At 44.3% G+C, this 21,886-nt stretch overlaps 2 protein-coding genes across 5 annotated transcripts; both read left to right on the top strand.

The window, feature by feature from the left end:
- The first annotated feature begins 208 nt into the window (after positions 1-208).
- On the top strand, positions 209-15,980 carry LOC105276467 (proteoglycan 4). 4 transcript variants are annotated; one of them, XR_893407.3, is made up of 10 exons: positions 209-599; positions 6,217-6,352; positions 6,522-6,696; positions 6,872-7,161; positions 7,369-7,549; positions 8,828-9,778; positions 10,439-10,648; positions 10,747-10,837; positions 11,223-11,298; positions 12,310-12,445. XR_893407.3 is itself a non-coding variant. In XM_011334099.3 (9 exons), exons 1-9 carry the CDS (start codon positions 593-595, stop codon positions 14,103-14,105), a joined length of 3,837 nt encoding a protein of 1,278 aa, XP_011332401.2. In that variant the 5' UTR covers positions 215-592; the 3' UTR covers positions 14,106-15,980. The 4 variants fall into 4 exon arrangements, 3 of the variants coding, with proteins under 3 accessions (XP_011332401.2, XP_011332402.2, XP_011332403.2); XM_011334099.3 differs by lacking the exon at positions 11,223-11,298 and having other exon boundaries at positions 215-599; positions 12,310-15,980; XM_011334100.3 differs by lacking the exons at positions 8,828-9,778; positions 11,223-11,298 and adding an exon at positions 7,767-7,802 and having other exon boundaries at positions 225-599; positions 12,310-15,980.
- Positions 15,981-16,254: 274 nt separating this feature from the next.
- On the top strand, positions 16,255-21,848 carry LOC105276469 (leucine carboxyl methyltransferase 1). The gene is made up of 4 exons (XM_011334102.3): positions 16,255-16,717; positions 17,880-18,063; positions 18,164-18,515; positions 18,613-21,848. The coding sequence occupies exons 1-4, from the start codon at positions 16,508-16,510 to the stop codon at positions 18,815-18,817; spliced, it is 951 nt and encodes a 316-aa protein (XP_011332404.1). The 5' UTR covers positions 16,255-16,507; the 3' UTR covers positions 18,818-21,848.
- Positions 21,849-21,886: the final 38 nt, after the last annotated feature.

Here is a 21,886-nt window from a genome sequence, read left to right as displayed (position 1 = left end):
AACGGTTTGAGATATTGACCTGCGGTTTGCGGCACAATACAGCACAAACGGAGCACAATGCAGCACAATTAATGAAAATTCAAAATTCGAAAAGTGCGGGGCTACCAAAATTTTCGTTTTTTATTTTTTTTTTTCGAAAACAGTTTGAGATATTGAACTGCGGTTTGCGGCACAATATGGCACAAACGTAGCACAATTCAGCACAATCAAGAAAAAGATGAAATTCAAAAAGTGCGGGGCTAACTTCACACACGTTCCGGAATCGCTTTCGGCGCGGCCGCTGGATTGTCCTCGTCGGTAAAGTAGGAGCATCGCATCACCGTGTTCCGCTCGCGGTCGCGGGGCGGCAGGGGAGGGCGCCAGCGGGAGGAAGGAGTGGGGGGGAGATTATCTCGCGGTCAACTCGCGCGGTCATCTTCACTCGTGTTGTGGCGCCGAGCAAGTGTGCACGGTCGTTCCTGATTCCATCCCGGTCAGTGCCGGCGCAAGTGGTGGGTGTGTACGTGGGATCTTCTCGTTCTCGGTCGAGGCTAGTGCGGCACGCTCAGAGGAAGGAACGGCCCTCGAGTTACCTTCGCCGTAGGCACCAGTCATGGGCGGTGAGTCGAGTTGTTCCAAGCAGGCTAAATCCACCGATTCCGGCACGCGGTTCGCCGGCCGATAACGTCGCGCGCTCGCCGGTCTTGACCCAATGACCTTCGCTCGCCGCCGTTCACGTATGTACGTGCACCGACGTCGATCGCGTGCACTGCGTTAACCTTCTTTTCTCGTGCGATCGATGACCGACGAGCGGCAACGAGTTTTCCGATCGCGTTTGCGAGATCGAGATCGGTTTCTCGTGAAGCTCTCGTCATCTACCGGTACCCCGCTGTTTGCGTGATTGTTTTCGTCGTTTTTTTCCCCCCCATTTCGCTTGATCCATGGGGTCGGCGAATCGCGTGCGGCGCGCCTGCGTCGCGCCCGGGAGACTGGCGGCAATTCGAAAATCGAATTTCGCGCGCCACGCAAACGTGAACGCGCACCGTTCGTTCGTTTTCGCACGGGACGAGACGAGAGGCTTGACAATTTTGCCGTCCGCGTTTCAAGCAGAGCGAGAGTAAGTACTCGAGAGTACTTCGAAAGAAGGGAGTGAGCGAGAAACAGGTAAAACGTCACACTGAACTCTGAAAAGCTGAAAGGAGCACGTTACAAGTTTCGAGCGTAAAGTTTATGAAGCAGCAACAGCGTACGATTGCTGTGCGCGCGTAATTAAATATACGCAGACAACAGAACATTAAATAGCAATCTGATTTATACAGAGATCGCGAAGTACTCGCAGAATTGCCGGTGCTTTATTCTCACAGACTGTCGCTAACCGGCCGCTAATTAGGAGCAGCGAGGAGAACGACGTGCGTCGTGATCGAGACGCCGAGGTCGGAAAATCTAATTGCGTTTCGCGCGCGAGTCCTTTCTCTCTTCGAGACGCCAGATTCCGCGCGCACGAAATAAGATAAGTCACGCCGCCGTCGTCGGAGCGGTATCTCGAAAAGTTTATTCCTGGCTGCCTCCGAGAGGGAGAGAAACTTGGGGAGGCTCCTTGCCAAATGTCGGAGAACGCGCGGCCGCTTATTTTTATTCTTTGACAGAATGCTCCATTTCTCTCTCTCTCTCTTTCTCACCGCCTATTCGGTGGAAAAAGATTTTGTTGCCGGTGCGCGTGACAATATCGCGCCCCTACCTGTCGTCGCTGCGCGATTGCACGCGCAGGTGTCGATCCTCCGGAGCACGTGCCAGAAAGAATCCATCGGGGCGACGCGAGACGCCCGTCGATATATTTAGGGTGCCGCCCAAGCCGCATACGCATTTCCCGCACACCATAGACAGATCCGTTTAGGATTCATAGTCTATTAATATGTCTTGACGTGGAACGTGGGAGAAAAATGTCGTTGATGCGAAATATAGTTTTTACGTAGGAATTTTATTGTACGTAGATGAAGAACAAGTCAGAAGCAATAGCTGTTTCAGTGTTGGAACAGCCACTTGAGTTAGACAAAGATTAGGATAATTAATATATCTCTCTTGAGACAATGTTTGATCAATTTTTGAATTAGCTGCATTCATCGTGCAATATGTCAATGTGCTGAATGAATGAACAATGAAATGAAATGATCGGGAGACTCTACTTTCTCTTACGTAAGATTTGTAAGTCTCTTCCCATTATGGATATGGATTAAGGCGTTGCTAGGATCAAGTGTCTCACGATGGCATATCAATAGCATATGTAATTGAGTTACGTGATAAGAGCACTACGTGCTTATCGAGTATATTCGTATTAATACCTTGATAATGAGATAATATTTGTTTTCGTACGAAATGGAAACTATGGTCGTCGAGGGACTCGTAAGATGTATAATTTCTTTACTTACAAAATCTTTTTGGGCAATAACAAGCTGTCTCGACAATCGAGTATTTAAATAATCGATGTGCGAAAGAAATTCGGCACAAATAATTGTCAAGTTCATTAAATTCTTATCGACAATCAGCGATACTATTTTTGCACGATTCCGGTCTTGACCCTCGTCTGTTTTGGATCATTTGGATCAGGAATTTAGAGTTTCGGTATTAGGAGTCTGTGACGCGTGTGCGTCGCAGCGCTCTCGTCCTAAAAGCCACATAATGCAAAGCGGATTAACTTCTATGACCGAAAACACTTTTTCGATCTGTAAGAATTTTGATTATTTCAGATCTACTTCCTCTTACATCTCAGATATTAAAGTTAGCACGCAAATAATAGTGATAATAATACTAAAATAAAAACTGGTAATCGCGTGATGTATTTGCAGGAACATTACGATTGCTCATGTTCACGTCTTGCTCACGACCTGAACGAATGATTACCGCGCGTTCGCATCTTATAAGGAAGTAACCGGACAGCTTCGGGGCACAAAATGCTTGACCTAAGACAAGGTGTATGAATGCATTTCACCGCGAATGCGTGGCCGGTTCGCTATTATAAGAGCTGGAGAGCGACTTGTATAAATATAAACCTATGTGCGTGGCACAACGAGGAGAAACGGCAGTCCCTGATGCTCTGCCTCCTCGGATTTCGGCGAGCATCATAATACGTGGAAGACCTCATCTCCGCGTCTCTCAAAGGGAAGATTAACCCTCGCCGGACCACGACATTAAATATAGCAGCGGTCCTAAAACATTTTTCTCGGCTCGCGTCTCCTAATTTATACGTAAAAGACAGCTCTGCGCGAACTGCGACTGAAAAATTAACTGTTCCGCTCCAAAATTAAACGCGAAAATCGATGCAGAATTTTCGCCACTCGTAGCTAGATTGCAAATATCAGTTTAAATCATTATTACGAGATTTTAATTAAAATTCTCTCTTCTTCTAGGCTAATTAAGTTGCACGAGAGTGACTAATCGCTGGTATCGTCTTCTATAGAGTCTTCTAGTCACATTTTACATTATTTCGTGTGCGTCCAAGAGCGAAATTCAATTTTCGACAAGCAGATGGATAATGATACCCCTCGCACGATCAAATCGAACGTCGCAGATGCGTGAAATTGAATGCAAACAGTCGGGAGAACGATCGACGAAACAGCGAAACTTTCGACGGGGGAAAAAGACGCCTTAACGTAACTCCGAATGTTCTTGAGAACACCGGCAGCGAGAAATCCGATCCTCCGCGCTCTCTCAGCTCTTGCTTCTAAAGTCTTTTCCGCCCCTTCCTCCCCGCGTTTCCGTGACTCATTATTGTTTGTCCCGACGCTCGTCCGCTCTAGATTCTAGCGCGCACACCCCCGACAACGCATTCGTCAACGCGTATCTCACGAGCGTAACGGCATTCAGATGACGTTACGCCAGGCGCGATCTCATTACGGATCGCAGATCAAGCGACGTGCCGGATTATTTTTTTAGCGCCAGAAATCTTTAATTTCCTTGCTGTACGCGTATCTTTAATTGCCGCGTATCTTGCTCGGCAATTTCTTCGATATCACCTTCCTTCCTTCACGCGTACTTATCTGGAGAGATTAAAGAATCGTGCGATGGTTTAGAATGAATGAAGCGATCGGGATCCCACGCGAATCACGTGCACGTGTCATGACATCCTTCCTCGTTCATGGGATTATCGCGTTACTACTTGGCAAATCTCTAATTCACGTTGCGCTGATGATTCTCCGGGTTTTGCGGAATCGTCTAAAATATTTCCTGGGTCAATCCGAAACTAAGTTAGCTCGTAGTTGCAGTTTTACGTCACAGATATCTCCTGATATCTTGTCGTAGTAAATATTGTCCACATTTCCGCAATGATGATCTTTTTCGATGAATGAACTTTGTACATACGGAACGTGCGTTGCGCGTCACACGCGCATGTTGCGCTATACTCCCTTAATTTATTATTATCTTTATCGATGCATAATGTAAGTACATTAAATTTAACATATTTAAAGTGTAATTATAGACGCAAATAACTGTGGCGTATAATTTTGAGATGTAAACTCTGCGCAGATGCGCTAAACGACAGATTTAAGGATTCGACGAAATTCTAAATCGCGGCGCCAAGTACACCAACGCGTCTTGCAATTTTGGAGACTTTCTTCTTCGTCCCTCGCCTCACCAAGAGACGATTGTGCGCGTGTACGAAACCCGGAGACCAGGTTGTTTCGTCGTCTTAGAATTCGCGCCTAAGAATAGGTGTTTTATCCAGGGGAAAATAGAACGCGCCAAAACGCGCAGAACGGAACGGAGGATAGCACGATATCACGCGAAATAGAAATAGGATATGTTATAAATAAGTTCCGTGATGAATTTTGCGCGTGCGAAAAACAAGCGGCGCGCAGTATCTCGTGATTTGCACCCCTGCCAAGTTCTCGTTGCGTCTAGATAAAAATTGTGCATGCGTCGGATTCCGCGACTTGACGTCGCTAGATTTTCGTTGCCGAGGATCTGGTTACGTTGCGAGAACGGGCGCAACCACGGACGCGAACATGAGGGATAATCACCGACAATTGATACCGTCTAATATTAAGCCGGGAGGAAGTGAAGGAAGGTCTAATTATACATCCGGACTTGGCAGATTACCAACGTCACTTTCGGTTTTGGATTTTTTTTCGTCTAGCACCTTTGCTGGCATTCCCTCGTGATCTCACATTAGAACGCATCAGATGCATCGGATTCTTTGCGCACGAAATCCAATTTTTAAAAATATTTGAGTAACGTGAATAGAGAAATGTCCTCATTTAAAAATACAATTCTTATATACGTATACGTATGTATGTGTGTGGTTAAATAGGCACTTGATTTCTTCTCGTCGTCCACGAAAATGATCGTTCCTCAAATCGTTGATAGAACTCTCGCAGCGGTAAATAAATACGTAGTTTTTTTTCCGACGAGTTTGAGATAGCGAAGCCCGTAGAAGTGCACGTCTATATTCGAAATGCGTGTCTGTATGCACGATAACATTTGAACTTTACAGAGTTCCTTGCCATAATTTCACCGTCTATCTTTATTACGTAAGATCGCGGCTGAATTTGTGGATCATTGTTAAACCGTGAAATTACCTTAACACTTCGTAGATCGCTTATCGCTTATCAACGCACAGAATCAGAATTGACTTTGCGTTTTGAGAATAGAATCTTTCTTGTAACGCGCTCCCGAATTGAACCGAAGGACATCCACAGCGAAAGCAACATATTTGCATATCAAACATATGCTATTTATTTCGAAAGCAGGTCTAGTTTACGAACTCTCACTAAAACATCAACATTTTTATCATAGAATTTATCTTGTTTCAAAGCTGGACTTTGCAGTATTTTTAAAATAAGCGTGCTATTTTTCTTAAGAAATATAATTAATAAAAAAATATTCATGCAATTTTAAAGTTACTTGAAAAGACGTGCTTTAACTCTTTCGTCGGTATAAGACATGAAAAGGTAATGAAAGAAAGATAATGCCATTTTCTAAATTCTGCTTTTGACCAAATACGATACGCGAGAGTTTTTTGAGTACACGAGAATACTTGTATCTCAAGATTTGGGTGTAGCAATTCAGCTTTGAATGAGAATGATTATATACACGTTCGTATGCACGCGTCCTGGACACTGCCACTGGACGTGGGCTTTAAACGCTTCGCTACTCGGTTTAAAATAGACTCGACTTGGGCGCGTCTAATAGAAGCAAATGCGTCGTCAAGCGTTTTATCACCCATCTTCCTTTGCCTTTTAGGATATGCATGGGTTACATTGGCTACGAACGATGCCTACTCCTTGGGTGCACTGGTCCTGGCGCATTCTCTACGCCGGGTCGGCACCAAGTACGAGCTGGCGTGTCTGGTCACTCCCGGAGTCACGGCAGTAATGAGGTATTGTCCTTGCGCGAGTTAGATTCAACGGCGATAACCGGCAGTATACTTGATTTTATGTTGATGAATAACGTAGATATTTAAAATATTGTTTCAATGATATTATTGATTATATTCTGATTGTGAGATATTCATGTAACTCAAGTAACAAGGTCTTTCTTTGCATTAGAGAAAAACTGGCGGCAGTATTTTCGTTCGTACAGGAAGTTAACGTCCTCGATTCCAAGGATGAGGCGAACCTGGCCCTGTTGGCCAGACCCGAACTGGGCATCACCTTTACCAAGTTGCATTGTTGGCGGTTGACGCAGTACGAGAAATGCGTATTCGTTGACGCGGACACTCTTGTGAGTACAACATAGGAAATTTTATTTAATATTCCTCCTCTTGTATTATATTTTGTATTATATTCTTTTATAAACATATAAAATGAGACATTAATACAACGAAGTACAATTGTTACATTCATGACACATCGACGAAACGATCGCGAGCGATTCTAACTGTGCTTAACGTTTCTAGGTCGTGCGAAATTGCGATGAGTTATTCGAGCGCGAGGAACTGTCTGCCGCGCCCGATGTCGGCTGGCCTGACTGCTTTAATTCCGGCGTATTCGTATTCAGACCATCTCAACAAACGTTCGCATCAATCACCGCTTTCGCAGCCGCTAAGGGCTCGTTCGATGGCGGCGATCAGGGTTTGTTGAACATGTACTTCAGCGACTGGGCCACTAAAGACATCTCCAAGCATCTACCGTTCATTTACAACATGTGCTCCACCGCGACGTACTCTTATCTTCCTGCGTTTAAACAGTGAGTGATAACGCTGTTCTCCTCGCAATTAGAGTGCGAATTACTGGAAACTTTTGACTTTAGACTTTATTCCGCGTTAGTTGTGCAAAGAACAAAGATGTATCGACAATAAAGACAACAAGGTCGTTTTGTATTATGGAATTAATTGCGTAGAAATATCTGTAATTTAACTATTTATTTGTTAAATTACGTTTGTATCCTTTGTAGATTCGGCGAGGACGTGCGAATAATACACTTCATCGGCGTAACGAAACCGTGGTTACAGTATTTCGATACGTTAACCGGTATCGTCCAACCACCGCCGGGATCCGCGCATTTACAACCGTTGTTGCAGCTGTGGTGGAACATATTCTGCGAGCACGTGCATCCTCAGCTGTCGACTTCCATGGTAAGTCCAATTAATCGATTCTTCCGATTGCAGTGTGCGCATTTAACGTTTGCAACGAAGTGACGACAATAATATCTTGAAGTAAATTTGCAATGAAACAATTTTCTCTCCGCGTTTGTGATTAACATATCTAGTTATTTTTTATTGCGTTTCTGCATTTGGCTGTGAAAAGTAATAATGCGATTTCTTTCTCACAATCGTGCGTTCGTTTTACAAGCGAAGCAGTGAGCAATCAATTGCAAATAATGTGACGGTAAGATAATCCAGCGTATTCGTTTTATTGTGTATATCGTTTGTTTTACAATACATTATCTTTCGCAGTTTTAATTATGATTTATTAGTCATTTATATGTCTATAAAAATTAACATTTTTAATTTCCGTTTTTTATTCCATTCAAAGTCTTTAGGATTTTTATGAGAAATATCAAGATTATACATCGGCTTTTTGTAAATATTGCTAGGCAAATTGTTTTAAACATTTTGAGTTGCTTGCGTTCAACAATTTTTCCTGAAATGCTGTATGAAAGCTTGCATAATGATTGGTAGAGTATAGCTACATTTTTTTTGCTGCACTTTTTAAAAAATGCATTTATTGTATGATACGATAGTGTTTAAACTTGGCTGCACTTTGAATGTATTTTGACTTCGAGATTTCCTAAGAAGAAACTTGACGTAGCACGTTATTTTTTTTATTTTATGGAGTTCAAAATATATTCTTTTGCCTTTTCTTTATATTTTTCGCATATTGTTCTATGTTAACAGCCGCATTTTAATATAATTGTGGAATGTGTTTTTATAGAATTTTGTATAAATTTACCGAAAGATTTACATGCGGCTATTAACATAGCGAATCTTCTCAAAGATAGTGTGTTACACCACAGTGTCTATTTTTTTTCTTCAATCTTTCTGTTCCTTTTAGCTCATTCACCTGTAATTCGTGTTAAAAATTTAATTAATTCGGACGCTGTTTATGTAACGACGTTTACTTGCACCATTCGTTATAATTGTAATGGATAGGTGAATGGGTCGAGCATCAATGTTATTCGTGTGGCATTTTGAAGCCGTTAATATAATAGTATATCATGCATAAGAACATTATTTTACTTATGATCAAGAGTAATGTTCAATATCAATATGTCATTTAAATAATGTTAAATATTTGAACGTGTATACAACACAAGAAAAGTAGCGCTGTAAGAAAAATGGACACTGCCACACCTAGTTCACTACTAACCGACCGAGTGTGCATTTTTCTGTTTTGGCATGATGCTTGCATAGGCCACCAGCACATTGGCTCCAATTTGGCACGAATTTACTCCCCCACCCTTCCGATCCGTTCCCAAGAACTCCATTTACTCCGACGAGACGATTCGCGGTTCGTACGACGTTTTCTCGCAAATACCGGATTTCTCCGACTTTAAAGACCCTTGGGAGAACTATTGCCCGCAGAACGATTCGTTTCTGATCGGTAACGTCGCGTCGGATGACAAGAGCGGAAATTGTTATTGCGGAGCCGGACGCGAGCCGGAATTGAGCCTCTCTTCCCAACACGATCAGCAATTTTATTACTCGCAATCGTACAGCGAGCAGCATTCTTCGTTTGCACCCGCGCAAAATCACAGCCAGCAACAATATGTTATGCATAACGACTACAATCAACAGACAACTTCCTATTCCGGAGAGAACCATAGTTACGGACATTCCGTACAGCACACTCAACATCATCACTGGCAGCAACAAGGTAGTGAACAGAGACATCACGACGAGCAGCACGAACACAAGCATAATGAACAGATACATCAACCCCAGCACGAACAGAGACATCATCATGAACAACATGATCATTATAACGAGCAGAGGCAAGATCAGCACTTCGGGCAAGTCCAGCACCATGATTATCACAGGGGCGAAGCGAACCATCAGCGCCAATCGGCTCGCGAGCATTATACCGAGTCTCATTCGCAACCTCCCGAAGTGAGGCACGAGGATCACGCGCGGCACCATGCTAATGATAACCGAGCTAGTCATCAAAGCGCAAACTATCCGCATCACGCCATTTCGCAAAGTAGTCACGTTAAGAGCGGTGAGCAAACGTTGGGAGCCGCGAATACGGACACGCGAATACGGAGAATCGACTCCCTGTTTCCTACTCCCGCACCCTGTACAGATCTCCACAATGTAGCCACGCGATCCGACCCGAACGTAACGGAACATCTAGACAGTGCAAATGTAAGTAGTTGTTCCCATATCTTTCTCTCTTTGAGTTCGGGTACATTTTTAGACGCTGTTGTGCACACTCTCGAGAATATAATTTTCGCTTCTCCTTGCCGGAGACTCAAGATCACATGAATGTAGTGTGACAATTATAAATATATTTTTTATATATAAAGAACATTTTTCTCTTACAATTACGTGATATAAATGTAATTATTCACGTATTCATCATTTATTTCGACGATACTTGAGACATTACTTGTACTTTTATTGGGAATACTCACTCGACGTATGTAGTACGTATGGTATTTACACGTTGTATGCTTGAAATCGTTTTTATTCACCTCTTATTTGCTGTCGTACGAAGTTTCATCCCAACAAAGTAGTCGACCGTGAATACAGGTAATTTTGTTTTGTTCTCCAAGAAACGTACTTGTCCTCGTGTGCGCTAACCCAGACTTTGTCATACAATCCCGCACAGTGCATTTTTTTTAAAGTGATTTTTCCCCTGTGAGTAACACCAGCTTTGTATTGTACATACCTCGATTTGTCTCGTGGTAACGAAGAAAGTAGAATCGCTTGCAACGTTCGTCGTGGCTCATTCTGCATTTAACCGATTCTTGCGACAAGTCGCAAACAGTTTGAAGTAAAGGGATGCTTGCGTTAATTGTACAGGCCGGTATCGCTGGTGCCTTGGCTCAAATAACGCTGGGCGAAGCGAGGAGCGCCGCGCAGGTAGCCCTGGAGGAGCACCTGAGGAAGCAGAGCTGGGAGCAGGGACAGATCGACTACATGGGTCGCGACAGCTTCGACAATATATGGAAGAAGATCTGCGAGACGCTTTCCCTTGCACCGCAACGTCAGCCAACGCCGCCCAAAGAGGAGGTATAATTTGAGTGTTTTATATTTATTTGTGCATGTAAGCAAAAGTAGAACTGAGTCCTGATAATAAATATATATTCATACGATTAAAATACTCGCAGGATACCGCTACATCCAAGGAAAGCACTGCTCTTGCTGAATCTGCTCCAGCTGAATCTGCGCCTGCAGACGTTGAAGTGACTAAACCAGCCGGTATGTCTCGCTCTTACACACGTAACCATATAGATCATCTATCGTAAGAGTCGAAGTAAAGTTACAGTTCGGACATCATTTACGAATCGTCGTGTTCGAAGAGATCTGCGAGATATTTTAGATATATCGAATGTGCTCATGATGCAAAGCCATTAACTGTTTCCTTCAAAATATGCTTTTGTGTTTGTTTTTTTTTCTTTGAATTAAATACTTAATACAGCATGCGGCCTTCAATCTCATAGTCACAAGTTAAGAGCGTTTTTATCGCGAACGAAGAAACAAACAACGAAGACGCTTATTATCCGATCCATTTGTAATAATAACGATATTCCGAAATACGAAACTTTTGTTAATACAATTGATCCAGTTTGAGTGTTTGAAACAGGAACAGAGGACAGCAACTAACAGATCCTGGCGTCATAGCATTGCTGCGTCTTGTATTGTCGTTTTGCTTTAATGGGGTAAATATTTAATAAAGTGCTCACACAAAACACATCACATCTTATCTTAACATTATGTTGCTTTCATTATACATACTTGATATGATAAAATTACAAATAAAATTGTAATATAATGAGGCTATTGTTAATTGTTAGCATTAAATTAAGTTCTTCCTAAATTTAGTTTTATCATTACTAAATTGGCACAAAGTTGCCAATTATGTGCAATCTTTTCTACGTTAGAATTTTATTCTTGTAAATATTTTATAATATTACTAGATCTTCTTTATAAAAATCTCGGCAGTTGTGCACTTTCAACGTTGTGTGCACATGTATATAATAAAACTCATGTGTACACGAGCAAAATATGTGTAAAATTTATGTATATCGAAAATTAATCATTTACGCTTTGATATGAATGTAATGGCATGCTTATATAGATTATCTGACATAGTTATTTTTTAATACAATGTTTTGCTTAAAATATCGCTTATTTAACTTACTATGGAGTAATTGGTGTTTGGCTATAGCGCTTCATATAAATTGCCACGCATTACGTATGCAAATTGTTCGTGCATTCGTTGCTTTATATGCTTTATATGCTTCGTACTATTAACAACGAGCACATGAACATTAATTTATGTTTCATATGTAGAATCATGTACTGGTCCATCGAGATGTACATATCATCAAATATCCATTATCGATTCAATAATTATTCATTATTTTCATCCACATTTGAGCCCATTGCACCATACAAATTCGTGGCGCATTTCAAACTCATGATCATCATCATTGCCTGTCCTGCCTAAAATTACGGAACGCAACGTCTGTAAATATGTAGTCATTTATTTCGCATTAATCGATATTTTTACTTCCATTCTTAGATTAATGAGAGACGGAATACTTATTGTATACGAAACTTGCACGATTTCTTTACACAATACAATCTCTATTAGAATAGTTTCTCTACGCATGTATCTGGCTGCACATATATTTACTATTATACGTACCGCGTCTGTTTTCATTCAGTTGAGGCGGATAAGGACCCAACGCAGCCTTTAATTTGCCAACTTCCTGAGGAGAAGCTTCCAGCAGCGCAAATCACCGAGCAAAAAGCTTCCGAGGAAAGTATCGCGTCACAAGAAGCCACCGCTAAAGTATCCAGCGAATTGTCACAACCGGCGACGGGAGATGTTTGTGCGAGACCAACAACAGAGTCCAAGAGCACAGAATTGCTCGAGGCGGGCACCGTATCTGCGGAAACGATCGCGGAGCAGTACAAGCTTCCAAGCCTTGCAGTACTACCGGAAGCAGCGCCTCAAGACAAAAGTCTTCCTCTCGAAAGCAAAGGAACGGATCTGCAAGCGTCCACGTGCCCTCCTTCGGCAGATGCAGTCTGCAAACCGGCCGTGCAGGAGACAGTTATGGCTGTTGCGCAAGCCGACAGCGCGTTGCCGTCCACCGAGGCTAAGCCGGAGGCTCCAACTTCCACTGTTCAAGCCGCCGTGTTGCCTGCTTCGATCGGTGCAGACAGCCCGCAGAAAGTCGTTGCTTCTCCCGACCTAACGCAGCCTCTCACGATCGACCCGAGCGAGCAGCACGCGGAGATGCTATTGGCGGCCTCCGAGGTCTCCACCGTAAGTCCCGTGCCCATCCAGGTCGCAGAGTCGGTTCTTCAGGCGGAACCCAAAGAGTCTGTGTCCGGCGCGGCTGTGAGCGACCAGGCAATCGCTACAACAGTCACGGCTGTGCACGAGTCCACGAGTGTCGCTCCCGTAGCGACGACAGCGGAGGCTGTTCAATTGAACGGATCCGCTTGCGAAGTCAAGAAACCCGGCGACGCCGCGCCAGTTTCGGCAGTGAAGGCTGACGCTCCCGCTGTCGAATTGACAGAGCAGCCGGCAAGTGACGTGGCTACGATAAAAGACGCATCATCAGAGGCGCCGCTGGTTGCAGAGAAGGTAGAATCCGGTAGCGGAGAGGTACCTCCGAAAGGATCGCCCGCAACGGTGGAGAAATCAGCGGAGCCCGCGAGCACGGCAGCAGTGGAAGTAGCGCAGATTGCGAAAACGGAGGCAGCAGAAGCGAAACCCGCGGAACAAGTTGCGAAAACGGAAGCAGCAGAAGCGAAACCCGCGGAACAAATTGCGAAAATAGAAACGAAGGAAGAGAAATCTCCCGAGCAGGTTGTGAAAGCTGAATCAACAGAAGCAAAGCCTATCGAGCCAGCTAAAGCAACAGAAGCAGCAGCAGCAACGGCGATATCGCAGAGTGGAGTACTAGAGTCGCCGATCGCCGCGCAAGCTCCGCCGACTACGGAATCTGTTGAAGCGAAAGAGTTGAACATCCCATCGACGCCGACCGTGATCGAGGCCACGCCACCGATCAGTCCGTTGGCAGAGAGTGCACAGGAATTGGAGGAGAAGGCTGCGAAGAAGAGTCTGAAGAAGTCAGACTCGGCGGACGGCACGGAAGGGGAGGGAGAGGACAAGAAGGCGAAGAAAACGGTGAAAAAGACGGTGAAGAAGTCGAAGGCGAAGCCGGAAGAAGCGGCATCCTCAGCCGCCGTCGCGGAGAGCGCTGCGCCCGCGGAAAGTTCGCAGAGCAAGGCGAAGAAGAGCGTGAAAGTCACGAAGAAGACCGGTCTGAAGAGCGGACAGAGTCTGGAGACCGATACGAGCGTGCCAGAAACACCGCCGCCGCCCTCGCCAGTCAGCACCGCTGCTCCCGACGTGCCGGTTCCGCCCAAGCGGAAAACAAAAGGCAGTACGAGCGGCACCAGCGCGAAAGGACCGACCGGCAAGAAACCTGAGGCGGAAGAGTGAATGGTTGATCCGAATCGACAATAACGACGCCAAGCAACGCGAAGATTCGAGGAAATCAGGAAAAGCGTTCCCTTAAAAAGGAATCTCCTTTGAAAAATGGCGTTGGGTGGAAATACATCGAAAGTCCGTTCAATGCTTTAACTCTTTTGAGACTAAGCGTTCTTAGAAGACTGACGTTGAGAATTAAGCGAGACGATGCGCTGGAGATATATAGGAGAAATTAGTTCCTTATCGTTAGATTTATTTCCGCTAATTGACTATGTAATGACAATCAAATCATTGAATTTATATCACAATACATCAATGTATAACTTCTACGTCAGACACCTTTCCGTGTGTGACATGTAATCGCTTTAATGATACAATTATATTATTAAAGTGATGCAAATGTTGAATGACTTCTCCTACCAGAGAACGTTATAAAAGTTATTTGCCAAAGTTGCGTTACAAGTTACTCGCGAAAAACTTTTTCCTTTGAGATTTTGAGAGTTTGAAGCGAGGAGGACACATGATTCATAGCTTCAAAATACCGTAAGAGATAAGGAAAACTGTCGCGACACATAATGGAATATCGTCTCGAAAGAGTTAAAGGAAGCGTGTAGCACTAGAAAATTACACTTGCTAGTCTGTTACGGTTTTTTGATACTTTTAATATATCTCGAGAGAGTTTCTATATTATCGTTGAGCTTGATGCCGCGCTCGTCGGTGGTATCGAGTGATAACCGAGAGTTTAATCGACGCTGCAATAAATAATTCGTGTTTATACTGCTGCGCGTTACTGCACACTTGCCATGTTTCTTCTTTTATTAACTACTATCGCTGTCGAGACCGAACTGTAGTACTCGCTTCTCGCCTTATAGTCTGCCTCTGTCTCATGTCTTACTTCTGTAATTATATCGTTCTCTCAAGCTGACGCTGTTGAGGCGGCGCTTCGCGAAGCGGAGTATCGGACTTGTCTTACTGCGAGCGAGCATTTTATATCCGTTTATTTGCTTTATAGTATATCCGATAGAATGTATCGCAAGGAAAAAAAAAGAGAGAAAACTAACTGTGATTGATCAGTTCTGTTGAATCACATTTGAGATTTATACGAGTTGAACGATGTTAAGCATCTTTTTATCGCATAAAGTATAGCCGTACGCTTTTTATGCTAATCATGCTCGCGAAATCACACGGCGAACAGTTTTATTTATATGTGTACTATATATATAAATATGTACATGCATCATAATGCATAAATATCTTGTCATCGCGTGTTTATATATATCGATCGAGCGAGAACTTAAATTGACCGCAAGCGTATACTAATTTACAGGCGAATCGAAAAATTTCACCAAGAAAACGAGAGTTTGCTAATTTATTACGCACACGAGAGCAACGTAACGTTGCGGAAACAGCAACTGAGATGTTACGCAAGAAATCTTTAGCGGTAACCATTCATCTTTTTTGTATACTCATATATATTGTTTACTACATATTAAATTATATTTTCCAGCGTGTATTTTTATTCTGTGTTTGCCGATATTTTCAAGAAATATACGTCTTTTCTCACGAATATATATGTATGGATACTACACACACACACAGATATGTATGTACAAATTTCTTACTCTAATCTAGATGTAAGCAAGCAAAATAGTCCTTTCTTTTTTAACGCACGCATGCACTAATCTTCAAAGAGAAACACGTAACTCGCTGCAATACAGCGTAACACAACGAAAGTTTTTTTTTAATAATAATGAAAAAGCTCTAATTATATAATTTTATTATCGATACTCCAAAGATGCACCGGTAGTGCAAGATTTATAACAAGACTTGTCAACAATAAATTATGTATCGCCAATAAGAAATATATTATTATTATTATTATTATCATTAACGAATGAAACCTTTTTCTAAACTCCATTCGAAACTGACAAATGAATTGTTGTTGTAATGGGAAATTTTAATAACACCACTACATAATTTAACGTATAATCCGTTCACGTTTAAACATTTCATTTAATTACATATGATACATATTTATTTGTCAAGAAAGCCAAATTATTAAACCTGCGAGAGGCACGGGCGCCCGTTACTTCTCGTGTCGGTCCTGCGCGGGCGCATGCGCGCGGAGGAGCGCGCGAGTGCAGACGCAAGTGCGGTGCAGCACCGCAGGGGCAGTATGGCCGCCGGCGGCGTAGTGGTGCGCTGCAGTGAGTGACAGATACGCGCTCGTCCGTTCGACCGACGCATCTCCGGGGTGTCCGCGCGCGCCGCGCGAAACCGCGAGTGTAGAATGATCGTACCCATCTGAGTGTGAGAGAGAGAGCGGGTGAGGAAGAAGGTGCGAGAGAGAAGGCGAGGATAAGGACGAGGAAGCGTACTGTGCGACTACCGCCACTGTCCCCGGCACCGGTGTGATGATCAAGGATATGGCGGACGATGAGGCCATACAGGCCACCAACGACGACGCCAGCGAGTGCAAGCGCTACGCGGTGCAGCTCGGCTACTGGTGCGACCCGTTCATCAGCCTGTTCGTCAAGCAGACCGCGCGGAAGGCGCCCGAGATCAATCGCGGCTACTACGCCCGGGTCATGGGCATCGAGCTCTTCGTCGACAAGTTTCTCAAGGTGAGCGTCAGCGCGTTTCGGTACGCGGGTATCATCGTGCTCGCCTTCCCTCTTTCCTCTCGCGCGTTTCCCTATCTCCGTCTCTCTTCCTCCTTCCGTCGCTTCCCGCTCGCGATGCGCTTTATTTATCTCGCGAGTGCGCGCGCGAAAGCGCGGACGAACGGTCCCGTCGTGTTCGAACCTTGCGACACTCGGCCGCGACGTCCCCCTGGCTGCACTCTCTGCACTCTCCTCACGGCTCTGCCGTGCGTGTGTCAAGTGCGCCGTTTTTATGACCGTTCGTTTCAGTCGCACTTTCCTGCACTTTTGCGTCTTTCATGGAAATCTGTCCGTTTCGAGTGCGGGGAAGCGCGACTGAAACGCAGGAACGGGGCTTGTGCACACTCCGAGTGCGGAAGAGGCTGGGGAACGCTCGCGGCGCGTATAACCTAGAACGCACATACGAATCGGAAACAATCGGGATTAAACGGCCGCGGCAGGGGGGGTGAGGCGGGCGGGGGAGGAGGAGGAATACAGCTGATCCGGGCGGCAGGGACGTGCAGCGGCGGAAACCTTGACCCGCCGATGGCCGAGGCCCTGTCCCAATTCTCGAGAGGTTCCCCGCTTTTATCGCGGCCGCCAGCCGATATATAGGTCATTGAAAAACGCGCTGCGGCGCGTGCCTCATTTCCGAGTTGATGCCGGCGACCGGCGACTGCGAAATTCGCCCGACGTCGCGAGACGAGAATATCCTGGTTGCATGTAAACGATTGCGTGTAAACAGACGCTTATTTTCGGTCGTAATATTTATTTGGCTCAAGTACATGTTGTCTCTGAGGAATTGCAATCTCTCGGGGAAAGCATGTAAATACATATGTACTACACGTATATAAAATATATGTATGTATGGGGTACATATTTATAAAGAGGATGCAGAATGAAGAGTTAATTGATTAAAAACTTTTAAACGAACGAAACACAGAATACGTTATATTCCAGATAGTTGAAGCTAATGCTACATAAAATTATTTATATCGTATTCTCCGCCGTGTGAAATTTATAATTATTTAGTAAACAATTTTGCTTCACGTGAATTACGTGGCGCGCCGGAAGAAAAAGACACGTAAACGTACATTTTTATGTCGTTATCGATCTTAACAGAACGCATTTGATGTCTGTGCAGTTGTCTGGCGGTAAAGGGCAGATCATAAATTTGGGCGCTGGCTTTGACACACTCTACTGGAGGCTCAGGGAGGCGGGGAACAGCCCCGCGAACTTCGTAGAGCTCGACTTTCCCAGTATCACCGCAAAGAAATGTTATCACATCAAGAAGCACAAGCAATTAATCGATATGTTAAATACCGAAGGTAAAATCACGTCGCACGATCGCCACGCTCGTTATCCGGAGGTGCGCGTTGCACGTTTGCCTCGCTATCATCACGCTCGCGATTGTCCTTCTTTTTTCAGACGGTGAGATCCGATTCTCAACCACCGAGCTGCACGCCGCAAACTATCACCTGGTTGGTACTGATCTGCGACACATAGCGGAGCTAAATAACAAATTGACCCAAGCCGAAGTCAATTTCAATTTACCCACCATGTTCCTCGCAGAATGTGTTCTAGTGTACGTAGACGCTAGCGCGACCTCGTCACTGTTGAAATGGCTGGCGGGCAAATTCCCAAACAGCCTTTTCGTCAGCTACGAGCAGGTGAACATGAAGGACAAATTCGGTCAGGTAATGCTGTCGAATCTACGCAGCCGTGGGTGCTTGCTAGCAGGCGTGGAGGACTGCGAGTCGCTGGAGACGCAACAGAGACGGTGGGCACGAGTTTTGTTTGTCGCTTGAAAATCGTCGGATCGGCCCGCGATCCGACTGACTGCGCCTGACTGACTCTCTGATTTCCGGCTGTTGCAGCTTCACCATGAACAATTGGGAGGGCTCGAGCGCGTGGACAATGGTGGAGGTTTATGATTCACTGCCCGTAATGGATCGTAGCCGAATCGAGCACATAGAGATGCTGGACGAGCGAGAGCTACTCACCCAGCTGCTCCAGCACTACTGCATCGCCGTCGCTTGGAACGGACAAACATTCAAAAATCTGTCTATAGCGCAGGGTTAGGCCGCCGTCTAGCTCTCTCTGTGTGTGTCTCTCTCGCGAGTTACTCCAGGTAGTGATATATACTGTATAATTCGGTAAGCTCTCGTAAGTTTTACGTAATATCCCGGTTCGCAGCAGGAGACTAACGTTCTCTTTGGAATCGCGCTTGAACATTAACATGTCGGTTGATCGGTAGATCGGTAGATCGGTAGATCGAGGCACTCGACGGGAGGTACAATCGGAGCCAATCGACGCTTTTAACTTAATTTTCAGACAGAGAGGCAAGACCGCCGTGATGTTTCTTGTACGCGCTTCGAGTGTATTCCCCGTTCTCTACGGAACGCGCATTGCACGTACATACACACGTGCACGTCTCACAGATGCGCTATTTTTTAACCGAGTGCAACCGTGTGAGCGAGAGAAATTTCCCCGACTTCGAGGTACGCGCGCGGCTGCTATAATGTAATTTGGTCGCGGATAAGCTCCGGCGTCGCCTTTCACAGATAAGATTTCCAGTCATTCTAATTTATATTTGGACATATCCGAATCATGTATAATGTGTATGACGATCCCGTGTGATCTGCAGGAGTTTGTCGAGGTGTGTCTCGTTCCCTATTGCAGATCTTCATGTATAAAGTTACGCTCGTTATTATAATTATTATAGACTGCTAATTGTTATATATTGCGGCCAAAAAACGGAGCGCACGGTAGCGCGCAGAGTAATTTATTATATTACGAGATACGTATCATCGAAGATCAACACGCTTACATTGTCATTTAACTGTCGAACGAATTGTTTATAATTTCCTTGCTACTTGAAACGTATAGAGCTTGTATCACTATTAATCCCGGAGAATAGTTTCGTACGATCTACGTGTGCTGTCCAACATTCTCCGCACGTAATGTGCGTTCTGGTCTCGTGCAAAAGCTAAAAATATTTAAATTTATTTAAAAAAATACATTCGTATCCATATAGATTTCCGACTCTCTGAAAGTCTGGTATATATGTACAATAGTTGACGTAAAATTATTCCGTACGCGCGACCCGATCTTTGAGTGTACATTAAGTATTAGAGATTATGAATTATTACGAATCGCGATAAGAGGCGATTAGTATTACGATAAAAAAAACGCTGTATAAGTGACCAGTTTCGTACAGGCGTGGGCCTGCGAGCGAAGAGTGATTACTTAAGATAATAAAAGCAAAAAAGTGTGCAACGAAAGTAAGACTTTAAGTATTGAGCGAGATACCCCAGTGAGGGAATCGACGCGCGATCGAGTACCCGATGACCGCGCATCAGCGAACGTCAATCTGAACAATCGGCGTGATACATACATATATATATATATTTTCTTAATTAATTTTGATTCTCATCCATTCGCAAAGTAAAGAACTCGTTATCGTCGCTTGCACTCTGCGAAGTAAAGAGCGCGTGTCGATGTTCTTCGACATACATATAATACATATATATATATGTGTATATATATACACACACGTACGTGAAGTCCGATCATTTTACTTTGTAAACACACGAAGAAACGCTAAGCACAGTGTTCCGCTTCTTTCCAACACCAATGCAAAGAGAGCACGTTACACTTAAGCAGAAACGGTATAGTGAGGGATCGACAAAGATTTATTTTCGTATTGAGGAGTATCAGGGTTACGCATGTGTGTACTCGATTTAAGGAGGATAAAACGAGGAGGTGCCGTACGCTCTTGCGAGACGATTCAAGTCATCTCTTTGTAGATACTGAAACGCGCACGATGCCTTTAATAACGGGCAGGACTTGGGCCTTATTCGTCGCTCGCACGCAAAGCGCGATCGCTGAAGTGAACCACTAATTCTGGTCTGGAGGACAGTGGTTGCTTCCCTGGAGGGTCTGACGGCCTACCGGGTTGGAATAGCCCGAGTAGCAACGTTGCATAGCGCGTGACCTCGGCGATCGCGCGTCGTGCGACGATCACTTCTCGGTCCGGTCCTTGACGAATTGAGTTCTCACAAATCGCCACTTTCTTCTATCTTGTTCCGACCGTTTCTTTCTGATACTTTTTAGTATTACGCGGACGGTAGATCCAAGAGAGGACGCGTCTACTATCGCGTAAACTGCTTTTGGATTTATAAAGAACGTACAACTGGGTGGCTTCTTCGATCTCTTGCGCCCCTCCCGCCCCTGCGACGAGTAAAATTACATACCTGGAGTAACAAACACGTATAAAGAGAATAGTCAGATGTTCTATTTTTCTCAGAAGTTACAAATTGCAGCCATTGTTACGATGTCTATCAACGTTCGTAGGTAAAAATCCCGTACTCTTTCTTCGCCTATGCCACCCTCGCCCGGCATGTCGCCTTTTTTGCACGTAGAAAGATATCCGGAAGACCTATCTTTCGCGTTAGTTTCGTGTCACGTGTAAGCCATTTGAGCCGTGAAAATTGGCCGATTTATTCGTGCGCTCGTCATGTGTTCCCGTTGCGGCTTTAAGTTTGAGAATCAAAGTTCCTCGCGATCTGGCGTTCTCGCATTGGCGTCCTCGCGAGAATTCGAGCACAGCACTGCCACTGTGAGAATTGTAACTCGGCAAACCTGTAATTTAAACGTGCGCTTGTCAGCCCTTCAAAGCGAAAAGGAATCAGTTATTTATTTTCACTTTATTTATTTTTGTAACAATTTGATTTTTTTCTACGTATTTCTGTAAGTCTGGTTCGATCTTAATTTTTAGTTACACTAGATTGAACATTTCAGATGATTAACAACGAATGCCACTTTGCTAGAATTGTCACTAAATGAATTACGTATTTTTAATTTTGTTCCAACATCCTCCGCGTGGAATTATTAATTGATTACGCACTAGTGGCAAATGAGTTTGCAGAGTGCGGGAAGTGACAATTTGAATCTCAAACTTAAATAACGCGATTTTACCATGCGGATTGTGCGTGCAGCTCCATGTTTCTTCGCCTCGATTTCGTTTTACATTATACAAACTATTAATCTCATATACGGATGTTGTACACCTTTAAAAAAAAGAATAAGATACGAAACCTATATAGACATTCAGTGTGCTTCCACTGTTATTACAAACGGGTAAAATAT

This window comes from Ooceraea biroi, chromosome 6, assembly GCF_003672135.1.
Source record: "Ooceraea biroi isolate clonal line C1 chromosome 6, Obir_v5.4, whole genome shotgun sequence".
Lineage (NCBI taxonomy): Eukaryota > Metazoa > Arthropoda > Insecta > Hymenoptera > Formicidae > Ooceraea > Ooceraea biroi.
This window is presented reverse-complemented; position numbering and strand designations above follow the sequence as displayed.

What these genes read in the sequence shown, in the direction of transcription:
- LOC105276467 (XM_011334099.3), top strand. An exon ending in TCGTTGACGCGGACACTCTT is followed by an intron (nt 6,697 to 6,871) that starts GTGAGTACAACA and finishes TAACGTTTCTAG; the next exon opens with GTCGTGCGAAATTGCGATGA. An exon ending in CAACGCCGCCCAAAGAGGAG is followed by an intron (nt 10,649 to 10,746) that starts GTATAATTTGAG and finishes AAATACTCGCAG; the next exon opens with GATACCGCTACATCCAAGGA.
- LOC105276469 (XM_011334102.3), top strand. Translation starts at nt 16,508, where the DNA reads ATGATCAAGGATATGGCGGACGATGAGGCCATACAGGCCACCAACGAC. An exon ending in TCGTCGACAAGTTTCTCAAG is followed by an intron (nt 16,718 to 17,879) that starts GTGAGCGTCAGC and finishes ATGTCTGTGCAG; the next exon opens with TTGTCTGGCGGTAAAGGGCA. An exon ending in CGATATGTTAAATACCGAAG is followed by an intron (nt 18,064 to 18,163) that starts GTAAAATCACGT and finishes TTCTTTTTTCAG; the next exon opens with ACGGTGAGATCCGATTCTCA.